The 25865-nt window shown below is 53.5% G+C and overlaps 1 protein-coding gene across 5 annotated transcripts in view; it reads left to right on the forward strand.

The window, feature by feature from the left end:
* Positions 1-25865, forward strand: part of NEDD4L (NEDD4 like E3 ubiquitin protein ligase) — a 314905-nt gene that overhangs the window by 270175 nt on the left and 18865 nt on the right. For all 5 annotated transcript variants that reach the window (XM_062201729.1, XM_062201731.1, XM_062201730.1 and 2 more), the window contains 7 exons: positions 617-814; positions 6288-6365; positions 8173-8227; positions 13515-13573; positions 21340-21405; positions 22814-23043; positions 24305-24426. In XM_062201729.1, coding sequence (XP_062057713.1) covers positions 617-814; positions 6288-6365; positions 8173-8227; positions 13515-13573; positions 21340-21405; positions 22814-23043; positions 24305-24426 — 808 coding nt within the window. The remainder of the gene's footprint in view (positions 1-616; positions 815-6287; positions 6366-8172; positions 8228-13514; positions 13574-21339; positions 21406-22813; positions 23044-24304; positions 24427-25865) is intronic.

Consider the following 25865-nt stretch of genomic DNA (forward strand, 5'->3'; position numbering starts at 1 on the left):
GGCTGGGCACCTGCTTGTGTTTCCTCTCTCCTGTCCGTGCTGTGGTAATACCATGCCGTGATACCACCAATGTCAGAGAGTGGGAGAAGCCACAAGTAAATGTTGGAGCTGTGAACTTGACCTCGTCTCGGAGCTAGCTTGGGGCTTCTCCATTCTCGGGGTCGAGACACCATTGGGTGGGAACAGGTGATCCCTCCCCTGCATCCTCGGAGAAACGTCATGGGCTACAGCTCCGCAGCCGTAGGTGGTCGCCGCCATCACCTTAGGGGCTTCTCTTCACGTTTCGCAGGCTGCCGATCTATTCTTCATTAGACTGTGAGCTCATTAAGAGCAGGGGCACGTTCCTCTCGGCTCCGTAAAACCTCCATGTGTAGTGCTTAACGCAGAGCAGGGTTTGTGGTGTGGATCTGGTGGCCACCGAGGGATGCTGGTGAGAAGCGCTGAACGCTGTGTGCTGAGCCAGCAGAGAGACCTGAGGTCAGACTGGCTTAAAGAAGATGAGACACAGGTGTTTTAGCAGCCTCCCCCGTTGTCTGACTCCAGAGAGGAGCGTTCAGCCATCCCCAGGTGCAGGGCCATGCCACACAGAGTTCTAACACTCCTTGTTATTCCTTAGGGTGCCAAGGACTCCCCCGTGCGTCGGGCAGTGAAAGACACCCTTTCCAACCCACAGTCCCCACAGCCGTCCCCCTACAACTCCCCCAAACCTCAGCACAGAGTCACCCAGAGCTTCCTGCCGCCCGGCTGGGAGATGAGGATTGCGCCCAACGGCCGGCCCTTCTTCATTGACCACAACACAAAGACGACGACGTGGGTAAGGCTGCTGCTGTCACCTGGCTCCGTGTTCCCGGCCGGGTCCGCCAGTAACCCCTGGGCTTCCTCGCGGAAGAATCGCGTTGACTGAGAAGTGCGACCCCCACCAGTGCGGAGGCCCAGCTGCCATGGGCTGTGGGCATGGGTGGGTGTGGGCCTGGGCCCACAGGCATCTTTGGGGGGTGCTCTTTGTCACGGCACTCCCGGAGAGCAGCAGTGCTGACGGTTCACCCTGGCCGAGGAAGCAAAGGAGCACGCGGTGTTGCCAGGATCCTCGTGCCATTGCAGTCTTACCGGGACTTGTGTCTTTCTTGAAATGTGTCTCCTTCCTCCGCTTCTTCTCGTGTGTCCGTGGACGTGACTCCCTTCCGTTTGGTTTGTCACCATCTGTGTTCTCTTTCCACTGACCGTGGCTCAGGACTGTGGCTGTGGGTCGGAGAGCCCTTTGCTGTGAGCGCTGTGTCAGAACTGACTTTGCCTACACCCTGCTCTTTTCCTGGGCCCCCACTTCATGTGTGAGAAGCAGCCTGAGTCACAGGTGCACACGCGTGTGCTCGTACTGCCTCTCTGCAGCCGAAGCTGCAGTGGCGTTGCCAGCGGCATTGCCCGCGGCGTAGCAGCACGCTCTTCCAGAATCAGTGCTTGATGCCACACTCTCCTTGGGCCCATGATTGGACTGAAGTTGGTTCTGTGTCTCGCTGGTTTTGGTGTTACAGACGGTGTGTTTTTCCTCCCTGTGCTTGGTTGTCTGGGTGGAGTTAACTCAGGATGTAGCCTAGTCCTCCTGTCCCTGTGCTGCTTGCTTAGAGCTCATGCTAGGGGAGAGCCCGTTGGGTTTGGAGATTGCTGCTGGGCCTGCTCGTGGTCTTGCTTCAACAGTGAGCATCCACTTTCCTTTTTTTTTTTTTTTAAGATTTATTTATTTATGTGAAAGGCTGAGTTACACAGAGAGAGAAGGAGAGGCAGAGAGAGAGGGAGAGAGGTCCTCCCTCTGCTGGTTTACTCTCTAGTTGGCCACAATGGCCAGAACTGCACTGATCCGAAGCCAGGAGCATCTTCCAGGTCTCCCACACAGGTGCAGGGGCCCAAGGACTTGGGCCATCTTCCACTGCTTTCCCCAGCCACAGCAGAGAGCTGGATTGGAAGTGGAGCAGCCGGAACTCAAACCGGTGCCCATATGGGATGCCAGCACTGCCGGTGGTGGCTTTACCCGCTAAGCCACAGTGCTGGCCCCTAAGCATGCACTTTCAAGTGGGTCCAGTTGATGGAACAGCAGGAAAAGTCCCCGGCGAGGGCGACCTGGACGTGTCACTCCGCACGTTGCCCATGGGTGATGGCAGTTCTGTGCCTTGAGAATGGATTAGAGGGCACTGTCCCTGCAGTCCTGTGGGTGGTGGCACAGTGCATCCCCAGGAGGGCACTCTTGGCACTTGGTGCAGGACTTGATATCCTCAGCTCCTGCCAGAGTGCAAGCAGCCGCCACCAGCCCCAACCCCAATGTAGTGATGGCCAAAAATCCTCCCACACACTTCCAAACACCCCGTAGCACGGGATTTGCCCACCTGCCGAGGGAATTCAGCGTTTGGATCTGGTGACCGTCATTTGGCAAACTGGTGGCTGTTTCTAAGGCATAGAGCAGCCCATAGGTTGGTTTGAACCCTCTTTGAGTCTGAAGATACCATTACCGGTTTGTGGGTAAGACGAGAGTCGGTGGCAGGCAGCTCTGTGGAAACACAAGAATAGACTGTGGTTTTCGGGCCCTTTTTTTTTTTTTTGTCTCATTGACATTGAGCCCATGGGTGACTGGCTTGGGGTCCCATTTCCTGTAGCGCTGCTGTAATCTCAGATCCGCACTCAGAAACTGGAGCTCCAGAAAGGCGGGGGGTGGGGGGGTTAAACATTGTAAAAGTAGATGGATTAGTGTATGGAGCCAGTGTGGCTTGCCAACGCAAGCTACGACTTCAGTCATCTGAACTGGCTTAGTCATCAGATCCCTCACCTTCTCGCAGCCTCTCGCGCCGCAGCTGCGTTGTAACTGCAGCTGGGCAGCTCTCGTTCTAAACAGCCCGAGCTTCCTCTGTCGCCCGCATTGCTGCCGAGCGAGACCCCGTTTTCATCTCCAGTTGTCGCTCTTTACCTCGGCGCTTGTTGTGGACTGATTTGAAATTTTAATTTGCTAAAACCACATCAGGCTGCTGGCGCTGCTGTTGAAAATCCCTAAGGCAACAACTGGAAATTCCGCAAGTTCCCACCCGTGTGTGCGCAGATGTGCTAACAGAGCGCGGCCGGCCCTCCCCAGACAAAGGCCCGTGCCAGGGCCTAGTCCTCCCCTTGCCCGCGCGTCTTGAAGGTCAATGGATGGGTAGAGACAATCGTGAAGATAGTTTGTGGCCTCAAATCTGTCTGGAGTCGCTTTGAGGGTTGCTCTGTTTTTTGGGGAGACCACATGGAGGGCTGTCTTAGATTTGAGCGTTGTGATGGACAAAGGGGAACCGACCTGTAGGACAGGGTGAGAACAGTGAAAACCAGATCGCTTCCCCCATGAGACTGGGCGCTGCTGATTCCTGCGGTAACCAGAGGCATCCAAAGATGGAGGCCAACGTGTCCCCCTGTGCACTTTGCCAAGAGTGCAGCTCCCTGTGACGGTATCTGTGAGACACAGCTTTCACGGGTGCAGGCAATGAAGGTGGTGTCCCAGAAGGAATGCAGCCTTACCACATCACCAGGGAAAGGATGGCCTTGTCCCCATGGGGGTCAGGCCCACAGCAGGTACACCCGGGGGGGCCACCAGGTGGCTGAGAGGACCCTGCCCAGGAGGCTTTGCCAAGGGAGCAGCCCAAGGCCTGTGTGCACTGGCAGCGCCGTGCCGTCCACCTGCCTTGTTTGTGTAGCAAGGACGCTTGTGCTGTAACCAAGCTTTGACCTTTGTCTTCTACCAAAGTTGAAACTCGTAAAACTCACTGTGGCCTGGCCATGCTGGATAGGCTCTTCCGTGGTGGGAGGCCAGCATTCCCACATTTCACGTGGTGGAAAATTGGGAAACACCTTTGGCTTTTTTTTTTTTTTTTTTTTTTGGGATATTGATCTTTGCGTTCTGATTAAAGTCACTTTCAGCTGGACTGAGGGAAGCAGTAAATTACTCCCGAGGAAAGGGAGAAACCCCCGATCGTGTTTGGGTGTTTGATTCATTTCTGCCTGCACCGTCTGAGACCGCGTTAGTATTCCCGCTGATCCCCAGCCCGCGGCTGAGTGGCAGGTGCCCTTTGCCTGCTTGGTTGCTATGGAGAAGCCTCGCCACTCAGGTTACTCAGGGCTTCGGCGGTGGTGGCTTCTTCAGTAGCAGCCGGTACACTTGGTTAGTCCTCAGCGCGGTATTCATGGTAGCTGCTGCTATGATTCTGCGTACTGTTGGGGTAATAAGATAACAGGACCCCTCAGGCCGCTGGCTGGCCCCTCCAGAGAAGTCTGGGTTTCCAGGAAAGCCCGTGTTGCAGACCTGTGAGGCTGAGTTTATTGTGTGTGTCTCGCTCTGTGGGCTTCCTGCCCCCAGCACCTCAATTTCAGCTTTCCGTAAATCACTGCTTTTTAACAAAAGGGCTGATTGTCTCTGGAAAGAGACAACGGGTGGTTCGTGGGTGCAGCAGCCAGAAGCCTCGCCTCTTTCCTGCAGGAGCCATACCCCAGGCTTTCTCTGAACATGGCCTGGTCGTGGGCTGCATAGGGCTCGGGGGCCCTGATGGCTGGGACTGACCTGGTCCGTGAGAGTTAGCGCTGAGTGAGTAGACTTGGCTGAGTTTGGTGCTTTGAGCGGACGACCAGCTCCTGGGCCTTCTGAGTCCTCAGTGTGCTTGGCGTATCTGTTTACACTGTTTACGTCGCAGTATACTACAGAGTGCTGGGCCTATTTTGTGCCCCTGCTTATCTTTGCTAAGAAATACATTAGACCAGGGTCAGTATTAATCACAAGTGGACTGCTCACGGGATTTCTTTGTTTGATTAAAAGTTTATAGCAAGCAGCACACAAAGGTTAATTTGTCTTTAAAGATTTATTTATTTGTTTGAAAGACAGAATTAGAGGGAGAGACAGACTGAAAGATCTTCCATCCATTGGTCTATGCCCCAAATGACCACAGTGGCCAGGGCTGGGTCAGACCAAAGCCAGAGAGAGCTTCATCCAGGTCTCCCATGTGCGTGGCAGGGCCTAACCACTTGGGCCAACTGCTGCAGCCTTCCCAGGGGCCTTGGCAGGGAGACAGATTGGAAGTGGAGCAGCTGGGGGGAGAACCAGCACCCATATGGGATGTCTGCATTGCAAGTGGCAGCTTAACCCGCTGTGCTGATGCCGGCCCCTAATTTTGGTGTTTTTTTTGTTTGTTTGTTTTTTTTTTTTTTTTTTTTTTTTTTTTTTGTGATCTCTTTTGAATCTTGCCGGTTCCCCACATCTACCGCTTTGCTGTGACCCAGTGATACCTGGCCTGTGCTGTTGACTTGGGAAAATGTTGAAGCAGAAAACCTCTCAGTAATTGGACAGGAACAAAGACTTTAAGGTCATTGAATGAAGCTGATGTCAAGTGTCTGAGAAGCTTGTTTCTCAATTGTAGGCTGACAAGGTTTTTGAATCTGGGGAGTTCAGTCTGCAGTTTTATGGGTCTGCATCGGTGAGGGGTAGCTGCAGAGCCTTCCGGCCAGTTCTTCTCTCCGAGACCCCTCGCGTGCCCTCGGCTGGAGGGGGCAGGTCGTGAGCCCAGCCCCCTGCCAGGGAGCATCGCAGGATCGCACTGTGGCTGTCATAGAGCGTGAGCTGAGATACCGCGGCACACACTTCTCTCTCCTGGCAGTTTTCTGGAATATCACGAAGCGTAGTCTCTAAGATAAGTTCCTTGTAGACTCTTAAACATGACAGCAGACCGAGACCCTCATCGTAGAACTCGCTGAGGCTTCTCCACGTGGCTCTAGTGTAGGACTGCGGCTGTAGACGACACAGCAGCCTCGGGACCTCCCAGGCAGACCCAATCCCAGATCTCTAGCTGGCTCAGGAAGGCGTGGAGGAGAGGGAGCAGCCCCAGGCAGACACGGGTGCAGCTGGAGTGGCCTCTCCTGGCGTGTTCGCCTGGGCGCCCTCACCAGGAGCCCGGGATCCTAAGGGAGCCTGTTGAGCCATTGCACCTACTCCCTGTCTCTGGAGCAGTCGCCCACACATCCTCTCTGGAGTCCCTGGCAACATCATTGCTGGAGGCTTGGGGGAGCTTAACCTCCCATGCGGACATTCATACTCTCTTCTTTCTCCAGGCCTTTCCTTCTTGAGCTGCGGTCAGCCTGGCGTCCTGTACAGGTAGAAGGGTGGGCTCCCCTCCAGGCTCCGCGTGCAGCCAGCCTCACCACCTGGAAGCACACAGCTTGGAAAGGGAAGGAGCCAATGACTGTGCACCGGTGCTCCCTCCTAACATCTCCTGCCTTGTCTGTTTCTCTTGTAGGAAGATCCACGCCTGAAGTTCCCAGTTCATATGCGGTCAAAGGCATCTTTAAACCCCAATGACCTCGGCCCTCTCCCTGTGAGTACCCTGAAGACACAGGGCAGAGTCTGAAGGCGCATGTCCGCTGATCCGCCCAGGGGTGATGGAGAGAACCTGTGGGCCTTCTCCCCAGTCCCCAGGCTCCCTTGGTCTGTGTTTCTCAGTAGCACTGGGTGTTGCGCACAGCATCCATCGCACAGAGAAGTCCCCATGGTCCTCAGGAGTCGTGACAGTGGTCTCTAAGTTGCTGGCCGTGAGTGGAAGGTAGACTTTTCCCCTAGGGTGTGCAGGAGACATCTCTGCGGGCGACAGTTGAAGCTGCGTGCACCTGCTGTGTAGCCTCGCTTTCCCGGAATCTGTCCATATTCCTGAATTAGTCATCAGGACAGAAATAATGAAAGCAGTGTGGGAGGGAAAGGCCCAAGTCATCTCAGAAAGTTTCTTTGGGTCTTCGAGCCTGCAGATAGTTCTTTCCTCCCTTGTCGATGACTGTTTATAAGTCGACTTTTTTGTTAACCAGTTCGTCTACTTTGGGGACCTTTGTGGGAGCGGAACTGTTTAGTCCAGGTTGGATTCTGAATAAAACCCTCCTGTGTGCCGTGCGCGATGCCCATCCACAGTTGCAAGGAAAGGAAAGCTTTTGCAGGGAAGCACAGGGGCTGCACTGTGAGACTGTGATGATTGGGAGTTCCCATTGTTCTCCAAGAACAGGAGCCCCCCTCTGCCTTCTCTGTTGTGTATTGTGGCAGAATTTGAGGCTTCAGGGGCCACGGTCCAGCCTCCCTCCCTCGCCAAATCTGCTTGGTTCCTGGGTTCACACAGAAGGAGCCCAGGGAGTGAGTGTAGCTAGTGAGACAAAGCGTGTTGTGTGAACCTGTTAGATTCCTGAGCTGCACAGAGCAGGTGGCGACAGCTAACGAGGGCAGACCGGAGCCCTTCCTTGAAAACATTACCCATATCCGTTTAGTTCCTGAGTCTTCGTAGCAAGAATTCAGAGCAAAGGGTATCAGTATGGAAGGACTTTAAAATGGAAGTAAATGATAAGTTTATTTTGGTGTGAAAAATGTTGGAATCCATTGATAGGCTTCCAAAATAGATTTTCCGTGAACTTTTTAAGACCCATCCTGTGTTTTGGCCTGCTGATAATATGAATGAAGACACTGTGTCCCATGGGTGTGTGTGTGTGTGTGTGTGTAAAGATTTATCTGTCTACTTGAAAGGTAGAGTTAAAGGCACAGAGAGCGAGAAACAGAGAGAAAGGTCATCCCTCTGCTGGTTCACTCCCTAAGTGGCTGCAACAGCTGGAGCTGGGCCAATCCAAAGCCAGGAGCTTCTTTTGGGTCTCCCATGAGGGTGCAGGGGCCCAAGCACCAGGGCCATCCTCTACTGCTTTCCCAGGCCATAGCAGAGAGCTAGATTGGAAGAGGAGCAGCCAGGTCGCAAACCGGCGCCCATGAGGGATGCCGGCGCCATGGCAGGGGCTCGGCCTACTACACCACGGCCGTGGCCCCAGCCCCATGTCTTCTGTCAGCCTCCCTCCTACCTCCCTGTAGTTCTCCATACTTCGTTAAATCGGTGCGGGCTGCAGCCTCAGCCTCACCTGTTCGTGCTGTGCCCTGGGTGGGAAGCTGGTGAGATCGCAGCCCCGTCTCCGGTACTTCAGACAGTGACTGTGTCTGAGACCGCTGAACACACGATAAAGCCGGAGCTCCGGCGTTGAGCTGGTTCTCACTGTGAACCTGTGCGCTCAGACAAGAGGGAGAGAGGTTGTGGACGCTGCCTTTGACCGTGGTGTTGCTAACCCAGGCTTGTGTCTCCCCCTCTCGCGCCCTTCCTCGCATCCTAGCCTGGCTGGGAAGAAAGGATTCACTTGGACGGCCGGACGTTCTACATCGATCACAGTAAGTATCCGCTGCCGCGGCCACGCGGGTGTTGCCGGGAAAGGCGGGGAGGTGGGAATTCGGATATGATAGTGAAAGCTATGTCGTTTCGCTCTCCGTCCAGGCAGCCAGGTGTTATGTGGAGAGAGTGACCCCGGGGAGTCAGTGCCCGCCTACGGTACTGTGCATTCGCCCCAAGTTTGCTTTTAAAGCAGCCGTGAAGCTTCCCCCCCATTTGATCTTGTGACCTATTAACTTTTAATTTTTTTAAACTTTTTTTTTTTTTGGTTGATGGCCCCTTGACTTTTGCGCTTTTAATAAATACACTCGTAATAGAAAATAAGATTAGAAGTGACAACCTCGTTACAGTCAAACCGTCTCTGTGTGGACAGCGCGAGAAGCCCTCAGCTCGGCCGGCAGCGTGCCTGTTCTGACCTTATTTTCTATTCGTACCATGTGTCCCCGCACCCAACACACTAATGCGTGTAGCTCTCGTCCTGAAACTGTAGTACATTTGCTCCAGTGCCTCTGAATAATGTGTGGCTTCTCATCTCAACTAAAAGTTACACTAACGCTGTGGTTAGCCACGGGGGCTTTTCACTTATGTGTTTTGTTTGTTGGTTTTTGGTCATCCTCGCTCGAGGTGACATGTTCATCGTGGGACTGTGTAAACATAGCCCTGGAATTCCTGAAGAAGTATGCTCAGAAAAATAAAAAATACTTCAAGTAGATGTCAGGCGCAAAGCCTGCATTGGAGATGGTCGCGTGTGGGTCTTTGTTTTCATTTGGGTCCTAGACAGGAAGTCCATACCGGGTTTCCCCACATTTTCGTGATTAAACAAAAGTGCCCAGGGGAGCCTCTTGCTGGGAAGTCTAGCCACGAAGAATTCTCATACCAGCAGCGTAGGATTTGTCCGGATCTCTGACGCCTTTTGCCTCATCCAGACGGCGCTCGGGGCTGAGTACAATGTCGGTAGGAGTGCCTGCAGGTGGGATTCAACGCAGTCCAGGAGCTCAGCGTTGAAACTCAAGGAGAAGCCCTGGATATATCAGACCGGGCGGTAGTGCTTGCTACCTTTTGGGTTAAATTAGGTATTTTAGTGTGCATAGGCATAGTTTTTGTCTTTGATCCATCAAAATAGCGATCTCCCTACTCGGCAGAATTTTTCAGGGAGCATAAAATTGCTGCCATCAATGCTACAAGGTGCACACATGTACCCCACTGTTCTCCTTAGTATGCTGCACATCTGCAGTTCCAGGCCTAAGACTACGTGCTGAAGTGGGAGAGGTGTCGCACTCCTTTTCCCCAGTTTTTTTTAAGCATTCCAGTTTCAGTTTTTAAAGACAAGTGTGACTAGTGATTGCTGTGTTGAAGTACGGCTTTCACTGGTAGCACAGCCTTGGTCTGCTACACGCAGCTGTCACACTGTCTTATGCTGGTGTCCTGGCTGGCAGTGATCTGATGCTTAGGTCAACCTGATAAGAACTTCGGGTGCCAAAAAGAAAAGCAAAAAAAAAAAAAAAAAAAAAAAAAACACTAGCCCCTACTATAAAAGGCTTCCCTGGTGTACATTAGAAATCATGAAAGTGATGGGCTGGGGGCACGCATAGGCCTGAGCTTTGGCTTGGAGTTTACTGGGGGTTGGTGGTGAGGGTCTCAGGACGTTGTCGTCCTTGGCCAGACCGTAGGGGTGGCTCCTGGAGCGGCGGCAGCAGCAGCGACCGTGCAGCCCAGGGGCCGGCCCCGCTCCTGCTCACCAGGAGGTGGAAGAGGGCAGCTGCCTGCCGCGAACCTGGGCTGCTCCTCACGGCGGAACAGCCTCTCCTCTCCAAGTTCGTCTGACAGCTCCACGCTCCCAGGAATCGAGCAGTGTGGCAGAGAGGGCGTGCAGGGCCAGGATGGCCTGTACTGATGAGAGAAGGTCGCCCGCTTAGAAACTAAACTGAAAGGAAAAGATCTTCCGTGAACTCCGTTCGCTCTCTGTGCTGTTTCTGCGCATTTTCCGTGATCTGTCACGGCTGAGCCGGTGGACAGCAGCAAGGTCCAGTTCGCTTCCTCTTCACCGAAGTGCAGTTCGTGTGATGTGCCGAATACCTGTCTTTTTAAGAGGCTTTATCAGCCTGGCAGCTACCCGCCAGAGGGGTTCAGTTACCTTGGCGATAACATTTAGGGGGCCCAGAGTGAAACCTCTCCTTTTAAACAACTTTCTGGCAAAATTCAGCACCCAGTTTTGCTGCCCTGATGCCTGAGGGACAGGACCCAGGGAAGGCCCACGTGTGCCACTAAACCACCAAAGCGGTGGCCTCGTATTCCAGCCCAGCCAGGAAACGGACTGGGCACGGGGCTGCAGGCAAGGATGCACTGCGTTTTCAGTAATCAGGGTAGTGGATGGTTTTCAGCTCGTGAATTCTTCTTGAAGATGAACGGTCTTCAGCCATCTTAGTCCGTTCAGAAGCAGGGGACACTCAGTGCCTGCTTCTCTTCAGAGCTCTTGATGCCTGGGCTTGATGTTTATGGAGGAGCGCCTGTCTCGGGCCTGCTGTGAAAGGTTAGGGAAGGTCTGCAGCTGACTCTCCGGCTCCACCAGCAGTGACGTCGTTCTTCTTAAAGGTCCCGTATGCCCGGCAGCTGAGTAGCTGGCCCCAGCTATCTGGCGCACAAAGAGCAGAAAGCAAACCCCAGTGAGTCTATAAAGGATAAATGCAGAGTTTCCCATCCTCATTCTTCCTTCTAGACCTTCTATTTGAAATGCTGTGTGTGGAAGGAAGCAACTGTAGACTGAAAAGTTGAAGCAAGTATGTAGCTGGCCACCATCCACTCAGCATCAACAATACTTCACTGCCGGATACTTCCCTGGAGCCACACGGAAGCGTGGACGGTTCTAAAAGCTCAGACTGTTTTAAAGTGACTTTGTTTTCACCATCGACTTCATTCAGTCATTCCACGCTAGGACCACTTTAAGGGTGCAGGTTGCAGAATCACAAACATAGCCCCTGTCTTCAGGGGCCTATTGTCTAGTCGAGGTGCCCAGGAGGTATTTCAGGAGTGCCCAGTTGGAAGGACTGTGCACCTGCTTGGGGAGTGGTTGGCGGCAGGGCTTGGGGAGATTGCGAGATCTCATGGAATGGGAACCTTTGAGGGGATCTCCCCAGCACGGGGTGTGATTGAGCCAGGCGAGCACCGTGACGAGCAGTGCTCAGGCAGGGAGAGAAGTGTGGGTGCGCGACTGCGCAGCTGTTTCCCGCTGCTGGTGTGCCAAGGAGGTCCGCAGGGCACCCTCAGGGTGTCTGCGGCTGTGGGAGACTCGGGCACATTCTGCAGGCAGATCCAGAGAGGGTGGCAGTGGTCAGTTTGTGCCTCAGCAGGAGTGTGCCGGCAGAGCTGTTGGGAAGAGGGAGCGCATGGCCGGGAGCGCCCAGAGAGAGAGCAGGCTGACGGAGAAATACTTCAGCAAGGGGCTTTCCGGGAGAGAAACGGGACAGTTCAGGAGGGTTCCCTGCTGCTCGTGTCGGGATCACATGGACCCTTCGTGGTGAGGGTGACCAGGGGTTCGCTGTGGGCAGAGCTGACCTGGGCCAGCTTTAGGAAGCCCAGGTGCAGGTGGCAGGGACAGAGCTCGAAGCTCAGATCTGGTCTGAGGCCCTCGGGAGCCGGCGAGTCACGAGTCGCTGGTCAGTGTGGTTACAACCCCAGTTCTTTCGTAAGGCGCAGTTTGCACTCCGCTGTATTCTGTCTCCCTCATTTGGTTTTCTTTTGTTTTCCATCACAAGTTAAAGTTTCCATCCAGCAACTTGAACTTTCCAAAGCCTTCTGTTTCCAAGGTGTAAGGGACCCAAGAGTGCCTTTTGCTTCCACCGAGATACTCTATAAACACAGTTCGGGCTTTCCATGTAAATTTTTTGCCAGCATGAAAACAAAGTCAGGATCCTGGAACCGACCTGAGCTTTGGTAGTAGCTGTTTTTTTAAAGATTTATTTCTTTATTTGAAAGGCAGATTCACAGAGAGACAGAGGCAGAGAGAGAGAGAGAGAGAGAGAGAGAGAGAGGTGTCTTCCATTTGCTGGTTCACTCCCCCAGTGGCCACAACGGCCAGAACTGAGCCAACTCGAAGCCAGGAGCCAGGAGCTTCTTCTGGGTCTCCCCAACAGGTGCAGGGGCCCAAGGACTTAGACCATCTTCTGTTGCTTTCCCAGGCCATAGCAGAGAGCTGGATTGGAAGTGGAGCAGCCAGGACTCGAACCGGCACCCATATAGGATGCCGGTACTGCAGGTGGCCTCCCCACCCGCTACACTCTGCCTTTTTTTTTTTTTAAACTCTGCTTTCATTAAAATAATATTGAGACTTTAAATTCCTGGTATGATCCTTAAAACTGAATTCATCAGTTGTTCATCAGCTCACTTGAAGAGTATCCAGGGAATAAACAGAATTGAGATCCTTTACTTTTAAAACAAACAGATAATCTCCTTTTATTAGTAGTATGAGCCCACTTAGAGTTCCTGAAACTCCGCTCTCCCGCAGCCTGCACTCACGATACCATTTCTGCAAGTGCACCCTGCACCGCCCCAGTGTTTTCAGGAATCTGCCGTCGTCTTAGTTCTGCACAGCCACAGACCCCAGACAGCGCAGACCGCAGTTCTGTGCCTCCCCGAGTAGCGGTGTAGCTGGCACTAAACAGCCTCGTTCACGTCCACTCATTTGGAGGGAAGGGAACCAGCTCACGGCAAGCTGGCCAGAAGGGAGACTTTTCTCCGGACTCCTCCTCGATCGTATCTAATTCTCACGTTTTGGGCTGCCTTAGCTGCTTTGATTCTTTGTATTTGGGTGATGCATGTCTGAATTATTTATTTGCTCTCTGTAGGATTCTTAATTGAAAGCATTGTTTTTCGACACCATAAGGAAATAATAAAGCATTTGAAATTAAGGGGGAAAAATCACGTTTTCAACCTTCTGGCAACCTAAGACTTCTTAGTGCCTTTTTTGAAATTAAATGAATATGAAGATCAAGTTATAAATCCTTGTAAGAACAGGGATTTATAGTCAAAATTTCAGCAGATTGCTTGCCGAAAACGGTGTGCGTGGATGGTTTTCCTGTAGACACGCATTTTTGACGACATAGGCTGTGGGGAGAGGGTTGCCGTGCTTAGCGCAGTTCCCATCTAACCCGCGAATGCTCAGCTTCTGTTTGGGGGCTGAGTGGGGACCTGGACAATTTGGGAACAATCCAGAAATGCCTCTTTCTGAAATGCTCTTCACACAGACTGGATTTGAACTCCTGTGCTGATTTTCATCTCCTTTGACATTTTCAGACAGCAAAATCACCCAGTGGGAAGACCCAAGACTGCAGAACCCAGCCATCACCGGTCCAGTGAGTGTTCTGGCATTCTGACTTAGCCCGGGACTCGGGGGGGGGGGGGACGCACGCGTCTCTCCTGTGCTGGCACCGTGACGACAGGGGACGCGCATAACTGAGTGGCTCCATGTTGCTCTTGTCGCTTCTTCGTGGGAGACTCCGGGCCAGGTTCGGCTGCCTGCGCTTTCCTTACGAAGGAAAAGGACATGGTTTGATGATGGCAGCAGAACTGCACACTTTCTCGTGGTCTCCCCAACAGGGTGGGTTAAAACTATTCAGAATTTCTTCTGTTTTCATGAGAAGCAAAGCCACGCCCTGTGTCCGGAGAGTTCTGTCGTTTCTTTAGGCCAAAGGTAGTCAATGCGTGCTAACAACCTTAGATATCTTCCAGCCTTAAAAAACATGTGTAGCAGTGGCAGCGCCGCGGTGGCTTACGTCAGGAGCTGAGTTAGGGTCTGTGAGACTCCGCTAAGCCCCTTTCTCACCCTGCGCCTCCCCTGTGCTGTGTAAAAAAGGCCTCAGTTCCCACCGCATGAAGTCCTGCAGCACACAGCTTCTAGAAGGGGGAGAAGGAGGAGGGAGAATCCCACTGTCACTCAGTGACGGGAGACGCTGGTATTGAACCCCCGCGGGTCAGTCTGTAGGAAGGCAAGGAGATAATGCAGGAAACCCAGTCGGATCAGCGGAGTGCGCCCACTGCGGTTCTTGTGAAAGCGGCCGGAGGGACAGAAGGAACTGAGCAGAGGGCAGCAGATACATTAGAAAATACTGACCGCATGGCTTTACTCTGCCTGTCCCAGTCGTGTTTTTACTTTTTAACTCAAGAGGCAGAGAGACGGACAGACAGAGCTCCCATCGACTGGGTCACTCCCCAGATGGCCCCAATGGCCCCCCGCGGGGACCACGGCCAGCCCCTTGACATGAGGGGCAGGCACCCAACTCGCGGCCTGAGCCGTGGCCACCACTGCCTTCTGGGCCGTGACGCAGCAGCAGCAGCAAGTGAGGCTCAGGAGCTGGGGCCGGGCAGCAAACCCAGTGCTCTGATGTGGGGTGCGGTGTCGTTACCCCTGGGCCAGACGCCTACCCCTCCAAACAGGAGAACTTAGAAGTTACTGCGAAGCGAATGGGCTTTGGTAGCTGGCGCTCCTTTTAGCTGTGTGCTTGCCGAATGTGGTGAGCTTCTTGGGCAGTGTTTCCTACGCGGAGTGCTGAATGAGGCCTGGACTAAGACAGTCAGCCACGTTTTCCTCTTCACAGCTTAAAATCCACTGCCTCCTGCGGGTGGCTTCCTTTGCACTTACTTAGCCACAGCTGGTTATTGGAATAATCTTTCCCCTTCCACTGCCTTAGAAACAAGGCGGAGCTGAGACACTGCTGGTTTTAGGTGGCAGAAGTCTATTCATAGGATGATTTTGAGACTTTTTCAAATACTCCCATCACCAGTCATCTGCCTTCACTCGGACATGGCGGGTGCTTACTGATCCTTAGTGAAAATCGTGTAGCATCCTAGATTTGTCCCCAAGACAGATTTTTATTTGTTTTCCATCCGTTGTTTACTCTTGTGTTATTGTTCACGCTGTCGCTGTCACCGAGAGTGTGTCTTTTCTGTCACTGGCAACGTAGTGTAGACATTTGACCTTTGTTGTCCATCTTTTCTTAGTACTTGTCCATTTCCAAGTGATTTTTCTTCTTAACTTACAAGTTAGTTAGAATAGCTCTTTAGCTTCTTTTTCTTTTAAAATTTTTTATTTATTTATTTGAAAGGCAGTCACAGAGAGAGAAAGAGATCTTCCATCTGCTGCTTCATTCCCCCAACTGGCTGCAACAGCCAGAGCCGGGCCAGGCTGGGCTGAAGCCAGGAGCCCAGAATTCTACCTGGGTCTCCCACGTGGGTGCAGGGGCCCAAGCACTTGAGCCATCCTCTGCTGCCTTCCCAGGTGCGTTAGCAGGGAGCCGGATGGGAAGTGGAGTGACCGGGACTCAAACTGGTGGTCATGTAGGAGGCCAGCACTGCAGGCGGCTTACCCAGTGCCTCAGTGCCAACCCCAGACTTTTAGTTTCTGAGAGTATGGGAGGCTTTTCTCTGTCTATTTCTCGTTTATAAGGACAGTGAGAAACATGGAATTAAAAATAAACACTTTAGTTTTCAATCCTTGCATAGTTTCTCATGACTTGCATTTTCCATGAACTTTTTGAAATGCCCCCATTTTTCTTGTTTTACCGCATTGTGGTGTCAGAACAAGGCCGTATTAGTTGAAGTGTATTTGAGACTTCCCTGGAGGTCTGGCATTTTTTATGAATGTCCTCCTTTGTGTTTCAAAGGAGCATGCATTGTGTCTTCTGTTGGGGTAGGGTTCTTTGTGTCCCTTTTGCTGGAGCCCCTGGTGTGGAATTGGCCATTTTTGTGTTGCTTTTTTTGTGCCGGTTTCACCTAATCCAGGTAGTTGTGTTAGGATCCGCATGCTGGGTGCTGCTCTGTCACTTTTGTTTGGGATTTATACCATTGCACTTGCTTTCTCTCTTCCATGCAGTTTGCCTCTTACGTCTTCTATCTCCCGTACCTTCTGGGAGTTCTCTGACTTCTTGCCTGGTGTGAGGTGCATAGAGTAGTCTGTATCTTCTACATGCCTGCAGTTGTACTCTCTGTCTCTTTGGTTTAGTGCTCACCTGAGCATTTTTTTTTTTAATTTGACAGGCAGAGTTAGACAGTGAGAGGAGACAGAGAGAAAGGTCTTCCTTCCGTTGGTTCTCCCCCCAAATGGCCACTACAGCCGGCACGCTGCGCCAGTCTGAAGCCAGGAGCCAGGTGCTTCCTCCTGGTCTCCCATGTGGGTGCAGACGCCCAAGCACTTGGGCCATCCTCCTCTGCCTTCCCGGGCCACAGCAGAGAGCTGGACTGAAAGAGCAGCAACTGGGACTAGAACCTGGCGCCCATATGGGATGCCGGCCCCACCTGAGCATTTTTAACCCACATACTTGAGAGTAAAATGAGCCCCTCCACTCTCTCCCGGGTGGTGTCAGGACTCAACTAGACTGCCATTCTTCCCCCTCTGTTTTCCGCATTGGGTAGAATTCTGTAACTGCCTGGTCTGGAAACTTTCCAGTCGTACCCGTTTTGCCCTTTCTCCCCAGCCTATTGTTCTTATGTCATTTTGCCTCCAGGTGAGCAACTTGCTTTGCCCTCTGTTGGCACCCGCACGCGCCCTTGTGTTTCCCAGGCCGTCTTCCTAGTGAACAGGCGGCAGTGCCGGCTCTGAGCGTGTGCTCGGCACCAGCACCGCTGGCACCTGCTGAGTGCACAGCGCTGAGCCTCTGTGCTGCCAGAAGCCCTCCCAAGGGTTCGCTGCCCTCACCTGAGCGCCTCTGCCCGGGGACCTCTCACCGAGGCTGTCTCTTGGTGTTGGACCTCACTATTACATGGTACATCGGCTGATTGTAGAATCCGGTTAACTAATTTGCTTTCCGCATCAGCGATCCTCCTGCGTGTCCTTCATGACTGGTGACGGAGAGGCTCCTGTCAGTCTGATCACCATTTCCGGGAGCAAGCGGCTCCTTTCTCTGGTGGTGCTGCGTGTTCTCTGTGTCTTTGACGTTCTGCATTCTCACTGTCGCGTACCCGAGGGTGGGTCTCTCCTTGTGTGTTCTGCTTTGAGCGCGGGGTTCTTCCACGTGAGGATTGTGCCCTTGCTGTTTTCTGGAAAAATGTCAGCCGCACGTGTTGCATTCTTCCTGTTCTCTCTCTTTCTCCGCTCCCACAGCTCCTGTTGGGAGCTGGGTTCACTTTCAAGCCGCCTTTCCCAGTGTTCTGTTTTGCGTTGCTGGATGGTGAGTTACCACCCTGGCTCTTCCAGTCCGTTCTTCCATAAGCGTCTTTGTACTCTACCCTCTTTGAGCTCCTTGTGCCTCTTATTGTCTTGGCTGTGAGTAATTGCTGAAAGTTCCGTTCGGTTTTTTAAGGTCTGCTTTATCTGTAATTATTCTGCCTGTTCTTCTATTTGTTTCTTTCATCTCCTTTATCATCTTTATGACACTGAGGCCTCAGCCCTCCCCCTTGTTCCGTCTGTAGACTCTCAGTGATAGTTTATTGCCTGGTTAGGTTATAATCTGTGTGTGAGAGAGAGAACGAATAAACAAGCTCATCTTCCCCCATCCCCCCTTGGGCTTTTTTAAGTCCTGACCTATTTTTCCTGTTAGCCACTCCGCCTGGGTTCACGCACTGCAGCGTGTGTGACTGTGGACCTCCTCTGCACTCTGGTGCAGGCGTGGGGTATGGATTTATTACCGGCCTGTTTGCTCTTCATTTCTCTCCCATTTATGGTCCTGGACGGGAGCTGAAGAAGCGTTCTTGCAGCTTCCCCAAGCGAGGGAGCCGTGTTTTCTTGGTCCGCTTTCCGGCATTAGCCGTGGCCCCCCTGGTGCGTGCAGGCTGTCAGCCAGGTTCTGTCTCCCTGTGGAAGGGTTCACGTCTCCACACTGTGCCTGGGTCCTGCCCACTCTCGCCCCTGACGCTGAATCTCTGCTTATCTGCTCCCTGGGGTTCCCGTTTCTCCCAAGTTTTAAAGAAGGTGTTGTGAATCAGGCCAGTGCTTCTGTCTTTTCTGGAAGGGCCCTGTCTGTGACAGCAAGCCCGCAGCCTCAGGTCGGTCAGTGTGCCGGCGTGACTGCATGCGGCATTCCCCCTCACCGGGCCGTCCTCACAGGCACCACCTCACTGCGGGGTCGCAGCGCGCGCTTCCCCGGGAACCCGCAGTCAGCTGATCTGAAACAACTGTCTTCTCCCAAGGGTGGGCTCACGGTGCTTCCCCAGGCTCTCAGGAGCTCAGCATGGACCACGCTGCCACCAGCTGGCCCTGCGAGTGGCAGTCAGGATGGAACCCGAGGTGTCCACATCTCTCTCTGTAAGGAGTGCCGTGTCACCCCGACTCTGTGTCACCCCTCTCAGTCCTGTAGAACCAGCTCAGGCACCTCGGGTCCCAGTCTGCGTGGGAAAGAAGTCGTGTTTAGTGCAGAGCAAAGGGGGTCATTCGTGTTTCCCAAAGGGGCGTTACGCACATTTCACAGGCCTGTTGTCTAAGTTACACTGTACGTGAGTAAATGAGATGCAGGGGTTTTGAGACGGTCGGTCAGCTCATTGCTAAGAACAAGCAGGTATTTCTCTTTGGAAGCTGCACTGGGCCGGTGTCTTTGGGGTCCTTGTTGGAATCTTTTATGGAAGACAGTATAGAAAAAAAATTGCGGTTTTTTTTTTTTTAATGTAAGATGTATTTTCTTTATTTGAAAGGCAGAGTTATGGAAAGAGAGGGTGAGATAGCGAGAGAGATACCTTGCATCTGCTGGCTCACTCCCCAAATGGCTGCAACAGCCAGGGCTGGGCCAGGCCAAATTCAGGAACCAAGAGCTTCTTCTGGGGCCTCCCATGTGGGTGCAGGGGCCCAAGCACTTGGACCGTCCTCCACTGCTTTTCCAGGCGCATTTGCAGGGAGCTGCATGGGACGTGGAGCAGGTGGGACTCGAACTGGCCCCAAATCATGCTCCTGATTCCACACGAGAACAGCTTCTGGCGAGAGAAGCGAGCCAGTGTTGGAGGAGCGGGATGATCTCCAGGTCTGCCTTGTCCCCTGGGGAACACAGGCCAGAGGTAGCGGGCGCCCTCTTCCCAGCCATGCCTCCCCAGCACCTGCCTGGCAGCGGCTGTCACAGGCCGAGCAGTGTCCTGTTGGCTCTCGTTTAAGGCAACTGACCTTGTGCACCCGGGGATGAACGTTGAAGTCCTCTTTCAGCATTGAGTGGGGGGTGGAACAAAAACACAATAATGCTAATTGCTGGGCTGGCAGAGTTTGGGACATGGAAGAGCCGGGCATGCCGTCAGCTCCTCCTGCCTCACGGTGACAAAATCCCTGATACTAGAAGATGCGGCCCAGAGCCGGCGGGTGACAGGGGTGGCCTGGAAGTCAACGCTTCCCAGCGCTGGCCTGAGAGGAGGAAAGGAGATCGTTTTCTTGGTTTCGCCTTCCTCGACCCCAGCCAATCATAGCTAAAGATGTCAGCCAAACCCCGCCCACCTCAGGACCTGGGGCTCAGCGCTCTGCCGCAGAGTGCGCCCTCCTGGGAGCCCCAGGTGCTGTGCAGGTGTCACTCTGCACTCTGGCTCTCACCTCCAAACATTCCTTCCTCCCTCGCTGCCCCTGAGCCCCTGCTTTGTGCATCGTTTCCTGGGCACTTAGAACGCCTTACACAAAGCGGGTGCTCCAGGAGTCTGCTGAGCGAATCGGCCGGTGCAGCCCCCACCCAGAGCTGCTAAACAGATTGACTGGGGGGCGGGTCTCAGCCCACGGCGTGGGGGGGAGGGTGTAGAGTGAGTTGGTGGAGCCCCAGACGTGTTGCAGCCCCTGACACGACCTTGCAGCCTCTGCCTTATCGTGGTGATTGTCCAGACACCAGCAAAGCCGCTGCCGCGCCGCGAATCAGAATTCCTACCTGGTTTCATCAGACTGAACATTGCCTGAGACAGAGCGGACGGCTCAGTGCAGCGTTCGGTGGAAAATCGAACAAGGACCGATTCTTTTGAAAAACTACAGCCGTAGGCGGTGCAAGTTGTCTTGAGAACTTCTCGAGATGTCGGAGCGGGACACGGCGTGGTGGTTGTCAGGAAGAAGGGTGGTTTCTGTGTGGAGGTAGCGATGATTTGTGGAATTGTTCGTCTCTCTCTGGTCAGCAGTGAACAGGATGGGAGGTGTGGACTCTGGGGCCTGCAGACTTTCCCCCGTGGTCTCGATGTTTTACTGCCTTGCCCCAAGGTGATAGCGGCACCGGGAGTCTCTGCTGAGACCCAGGCAGGTGCCTGAGGCCGCCACGGTCAGGCTTGTGCAGCCGTAACAGCCATCCCCCGGTGCTCGGCAAAAACGCACAAACCAGTAGTGGAGCCGGGGTTCCATGAAGGTGCTGTGGCCTGCATGGCAGCACAGCAAAGACAAGGCTGGAAATGACTGCGTGAAAACGCTCACGCTTTGCCTGCCGCGCCGGGAGGGCTTCGGGGTAATCGGAATCCACCCAGCCTGTGAGCCCGCCCCCGCGGTTCCAGCACTCTGGGGGGTGGAAGAAGTGCTTACCCGAGACCACCACACGGCACACGGTAGGGGCAGATCTGACCCCTGACTTGACGACTTCCTGGAATGTGGTCCGCCCGGTGGTGGGCTCCAGACCCGGGTGCCCGTTCACTGCCTATCTGCTCGTGGCTGTCCCTGCGGATTCCTACGGTGCGACCGGACTCTGGCGATGCCCGGTGGGTCCCCTGGGGCCCGTGTGTGAGCGCATCACAGCTGCTGACTCCGAGCCACAGCGGGAGGTGCCTACGTGAGGGCTGCGTGAAGCAGTTCACGGAGGATGGGAGTAGAGGATAGATTCACCTTAGTGGGGAGAAAAATGCTTGAAGTCCTTGCAAAGGTGTTTTCCTGAACTCTGGAAGATGGCTCTCGCGTGTGGCTTTCACGTGCGACAGCAGCTGCATGGGGGGCGTGTTCAGCCTGGGCAGTGTCTCCCTCCTGACCCCGCTCAGTGTCTGCAGAGTCGGCCCCACGAGTGACAGCCGCCCTCAGCACTCACTGGCCCTTGTCGGTCCCACGAGTTCCCGTGTGCTGTGCAGACGTGTGACTCTCCCCTGGGTACTGTGGAAAGTGGGCTGTTGAGGCTTGTGGTTCAGTACAGCCTCTAAGTGTGGGCTCATAGGCATAAAACTCCCAGTGCGTCGTTTGCATTATCTAATTGTCAATTTCTCTTTCCAGGCCGTTCCTTATTCCAGAGAATTTAAGCAGAAATACGACTACTTCAGGAAGAAGCTGAAGAAGCCGGTGAGTAGTGAAGTCTCCCGGAGACGCTGTGCTCAGCCGTGTCTGAGTTCCCAGGGCGACCCCGGCACGGAAACCTGTGCTGACTCCTGCGCGAGCCCCGCCCCTGCCTGCCTCCCGCCTGGCCTCCGTCTGGGCTTGCTTTCTAACAGAAACGGTAAAACGGAGAACAGCTCAATACCACGTAGCAAGTCACCTGGATCGGGGATTTGTTCTGCAATACCTAACAAAGATGGAGGTGACTTTTATGGGCTATAAAATAATTCGGAACTCTGATCAGAAAATCCAGGGCAGCCCATGCAGTTACATATGAGTCTCTCATTTAATAAACCAGGAGGCACGTTAAAAAAAAAAAAACAAAAACAAAAAAACACCACTCCGGTCCTTTTTCAATTCAGAAGTGTAATTTTAATTAAAATTTGAAGTACAAAGCTGGCAGCATTTAATGGTAACACCTGGTGATCTGGGGTCTGGGAGTCGTTTTCTAATCACGGTGATCACAGGCAGTGGAAAACTGAGAAACCCCATAGGAGCACCCAGGCAGGGTGCTCCGTGGCGGCTCTGTGTCTCCCGGGTTACTCTCTGGTCCCCTCCTGCTCTAGGTATTCCCAGTTCTCTTCCCAGCTTGCGCAGTCACTGCCGTCACTGTTGCACCGCTGGGGACAGGTGGCCGAGCCTCCACTCTGCTCGCCCCGTTTTCCCGGTCTCCACCCCCCTGCCCCGGCTCAGGCTCAGGCTCTACTCTCTGTTCCAAAGTCCTGATTTTAGCTCTTCAGGAGCTGTTTGGGAAAGGACTCTGGCCATCGGCGCTGACGGATGAGCCGGTGTTGCCTTGTGAGCCGTCTGCTTGTAACTGGCGGTGACTTTGCGGGTGTCGCTGTTTGACCCTGGCTCCCGCACCGTGTGTGTTCGGCCTGCATCCTCTCTTGGAGCAAGGCCACCCTGGACCACCTCCTCCCAGCAGGCAGTGTCCCCAGCCTGTCAGGTGCCTTCCTCTTGTCCATCAGCTGTGGACTTAGGAAGCTTTCCCCAAACCTGGCGTGATCAGCAGCCCATCCCCACGGCAGCTAACGGGGAAGCATTGTGGATCCTGTCTGACCCCTACGGTCCCGGCCTGGCCGTGTTTTGATGACCTGGGCTGAAGGCTCTTAGCTCGATTGAAATAGCAGGCAGAATTGACAGCACTGCCATTTCAGGTGCTGGCAGGTGGATCGGTGCCATGGGGTGAGGTGGTTTTCTGCCGCTTGCCAGACCCTCCATGTGTCCCTCCATCATACCCTGTGGCCTTCTGTGTGTGCAAGGAAAAACCCAGAAAGGGGAGGCTCTCAGCTGGGCCCTTGTCGCTCTGTCCTTGAGGAAGCGAGGTGTCCGTTTACGATATGGTGACGTGCTCTCTGTCTCCTGTGTGTAGGCTGATATTCCAAACAGATTTGAAATGAAGCTTCACAGGAACAACATATTTGAAGAATCCTACCGGAGGATCATGTCGGTGAAAAGACCAGATGTCCTGAAAGCCAGACTCTGGATAGAATTCGAGTCGGAGAAAGGCCTGGACTATGGGGGCGTGGCCAGAGAATGGTTCTTCTTACTGTCCAAAGAGATGTTCAACCCTTACTATGGTCTCTTTGAGTACTCTGCCACGTAAGTACACAGAATCCCTTCAGAATGAATTTAAACCTCATGGAAGAGTAAGCGGCCCGTTGGAGATGAAGTTGGCTCTAGAACAGGTTCCGACCACAGCGTACACTGTGAACACCCAGAACCGACTCTTCCCTTGTCTGTCGGGGTCAGGAAGTTAAAATTTGCCTGCATGTTGGGCGATCGTGCTAAGAAACGAGGCAGTTTTTGCTTGTAACGTCACAAGTATCCAGGAGGGGAATCTGCCCGAGTCAGAATTCGGAAGAGACCTGTTATGAGCCGGAGCTGTCTCTGCAGCCACACTCCTGAAAGGGCTTTGAGGACCCGGGTCTGAGCACACAAAGAACCACACCTTAGTCCCCTAAGGGGCGAACCAGGCTCCTCGTTGCCAGGTGTGGAAGTGGATTCCGGTGCTTTCTGCACTTGGCCATTTAGCAAGGCCAGATGTTTCTTCTCCACGCTGTGGAGCCCGCAAGGCTTAGGGCTGGACCTGAGCTCCCAGCAGAGCAGGTGCACACATAGCAGTGCTGCATCCCCGGGCTCTGAGGAGACATGGGTCCCCCGTCTCCCACCCAGTGCCCATCTCCCGATGGCTCATCTGGAAGGCAGCCCCTGTAGCTGAGAATTGCCCAGTACGGTCGTGCTGGCTGCTCAGCTCCCACCATGAGAAAGCCACTCTGTAAAATTGATCGTTGAAGTGGGGGTAACGTGAGAGGCAAGATCCACAGCTCACACTCGCCTTCCCAAAGCCGCCCCTGCAGGAATCTGTGTACGGAGCCTGGAGAGCACGAGGCCAAGGCGGGGCACCGTGTGTGGGCAGACATTCTGAGGTTTGCATCGTGGCTAGCCATATCCTGCCCCCCATGCCCCTGGGGACTTTGCCAGGCAGAGCAGTGCTCAGAGACCAAGAGTTGGAGTCCCAGGAACAGTCCTACCCCAGCTACCAGAGCAGTTACCCTCATCATCCCTGAGCCAGCCTTTGTCATGTGGGTTTCTCGTCTGCCCGAGGTGCGTGGGTGAAGTGTTAGAAACTGACACGCTTGTTGATCCTAAGACGTTAAGACAGGGGTTTCCAAAGACCCAGCTATTCTGTAGGGCGTACAGGAGTGGTCGCAGAGAGGAGCTGCTGGATGAGACACCGCGCCAGCTCCCGCCTTTTCCCAGGAGGTGCAGAATGTTTGCAAGTGGTAAAGAAACATCAAATTCTGGAATTTGTCTTTAAAAAGTAACTGCCGCGCTTTTCTTCTTTCTCCTTCTCCCAAAGGGACAACTACACACTGCAGATCAACCCCAATTCAGGCCTCTGTAATGAAGACCACTTGTCCTATTTCACATTTATCGGGAGAGTCGCGGGTCTGGCTGTATTTCATGGGAAGCTCTTGGATGGTAAGTTGTTAGGGCTTCATGGAACATACATAGGAGAGTACGGTGTGTGGCTCTGCATTAGATGTTTTATCTTGCACCTCATGGGTTTTTAAAAAGTGTCTATCTGGTTCTCTTTAATGCAATAAAGTATTTTTCCATTTGGCCCAGAACAGAGATATTCTTCCCTGGTAACATCTTAACTGGGGGCAGTGGAGACACGGTGTCTACATAGTTAGGATATTTATTTTAAAGCCATGAGTGTGGAGCACAAAACATTCTGTATCTGGCCATTTTGTTTGGTTTCTGGAATAACTTGTGAGAACTGGATTTGGTGACAGATGGAAAAGCTAGTTGAAAAGTTTAAAGATTTAAAATGATCGAATCCGGCCAGCGCCGTGGCTCAACAGGCTAATCCTCGGCGCCGGCACCCCGAGTTCTAGTCCCAGTTGGGGTGCCGGATTCTGTCCCGGTTGCCTCTCTTCCAGTCAAGCTCTCTGCTGTGGCCCAGGAGTGCAGTGGAGGATGGCCCAAGTGCTTGGGCCCTGCACCCACATGGGAGACCAGGAGAAGCACCTGGCTCCTGCCTTCGGATCAGCGCGGTGTGCCAGCCGCAGCACGCCCTCTGTCTCTCTCTCTCTCTCTCACTGTCCACTCTGCCTGTCAAAAAATTTTTTTAAAAAAATGATCGAATCCATCCATCTTCTGCCACTGTCCTGTTTGTCCCCCAAAGTACTATTTTTTTTAACGTGAAGAGATTAAGCAGTTTCAAAGTAATGTTGTTGTAACCCTAGACCCTCTGCTGAGACAGATGATGTAAAGTGGCCCTGTTTGTACTTAGAGCGTACAAAGAACGGACAGATTTCAGGGAGCCGTGGAAGTCGGTCAGAGCCGCCGTGGCTGTGTGCACGTGACAGCCCAGGAGGGAGTCCCTGTGGACTTAGCCAGGTCAGAAGCAGTACCCGCCAGAGGACACTGTGGAAAGCAGCAGTGAGGAAGAGGAATCAGAGACGTTGTTAGGGACTCGGGGCAGAGTGGTTGAAGGAGGGAGATTTCAGATCTGTGTTGCCGCTTGGAAAGCGGTTCCACGAGAATTAGCTGACGGCGTCCGTGGAGCTTGGCCGCTCCAGTCCGTAACCGGTGCGTGCACTCCGCTTTCCCTCGGATGCACGGCTGCCGTTCGTCGCTGGCCGATCCGGGTGCTCCAGCCTCAGGATTTCATTTCTGGTTGCGGGGAGAAATAAACACTTTGTTCTGACTGGGAGGAAACTACATTACCTCTTTCTCTGTAGTGAGAATCTGCGTGTGGTATGAATCCATGTGTATGTAGTGTGACTCTTTGTATAGTGTGACTCTTTGTGTGTGGTGTGAATCTGCGTGTAGTGTGCATCTGTGTGTGTGTGTATGTGCTGTGGGTGCACTTTAATTTGCAGGCTCATCCCCTGTGTTACTTATTCCTGTTA

This window comes from Lepus europaeus, chromosome 9, assembly GCF_033115175.1.
Source record: "Lepus europaeus isolate LE1 chromosome 9, mLepTim1.pri, whole genome shotgun sequence".
In the NCBI taxonomy this organism is placed as follows: domain Eukaryota; kingdom Metazoa; phylum Chordata; class Mammalia; order Lagomorpha; family Leporidae; genus Lepus; species Lepus europaeus.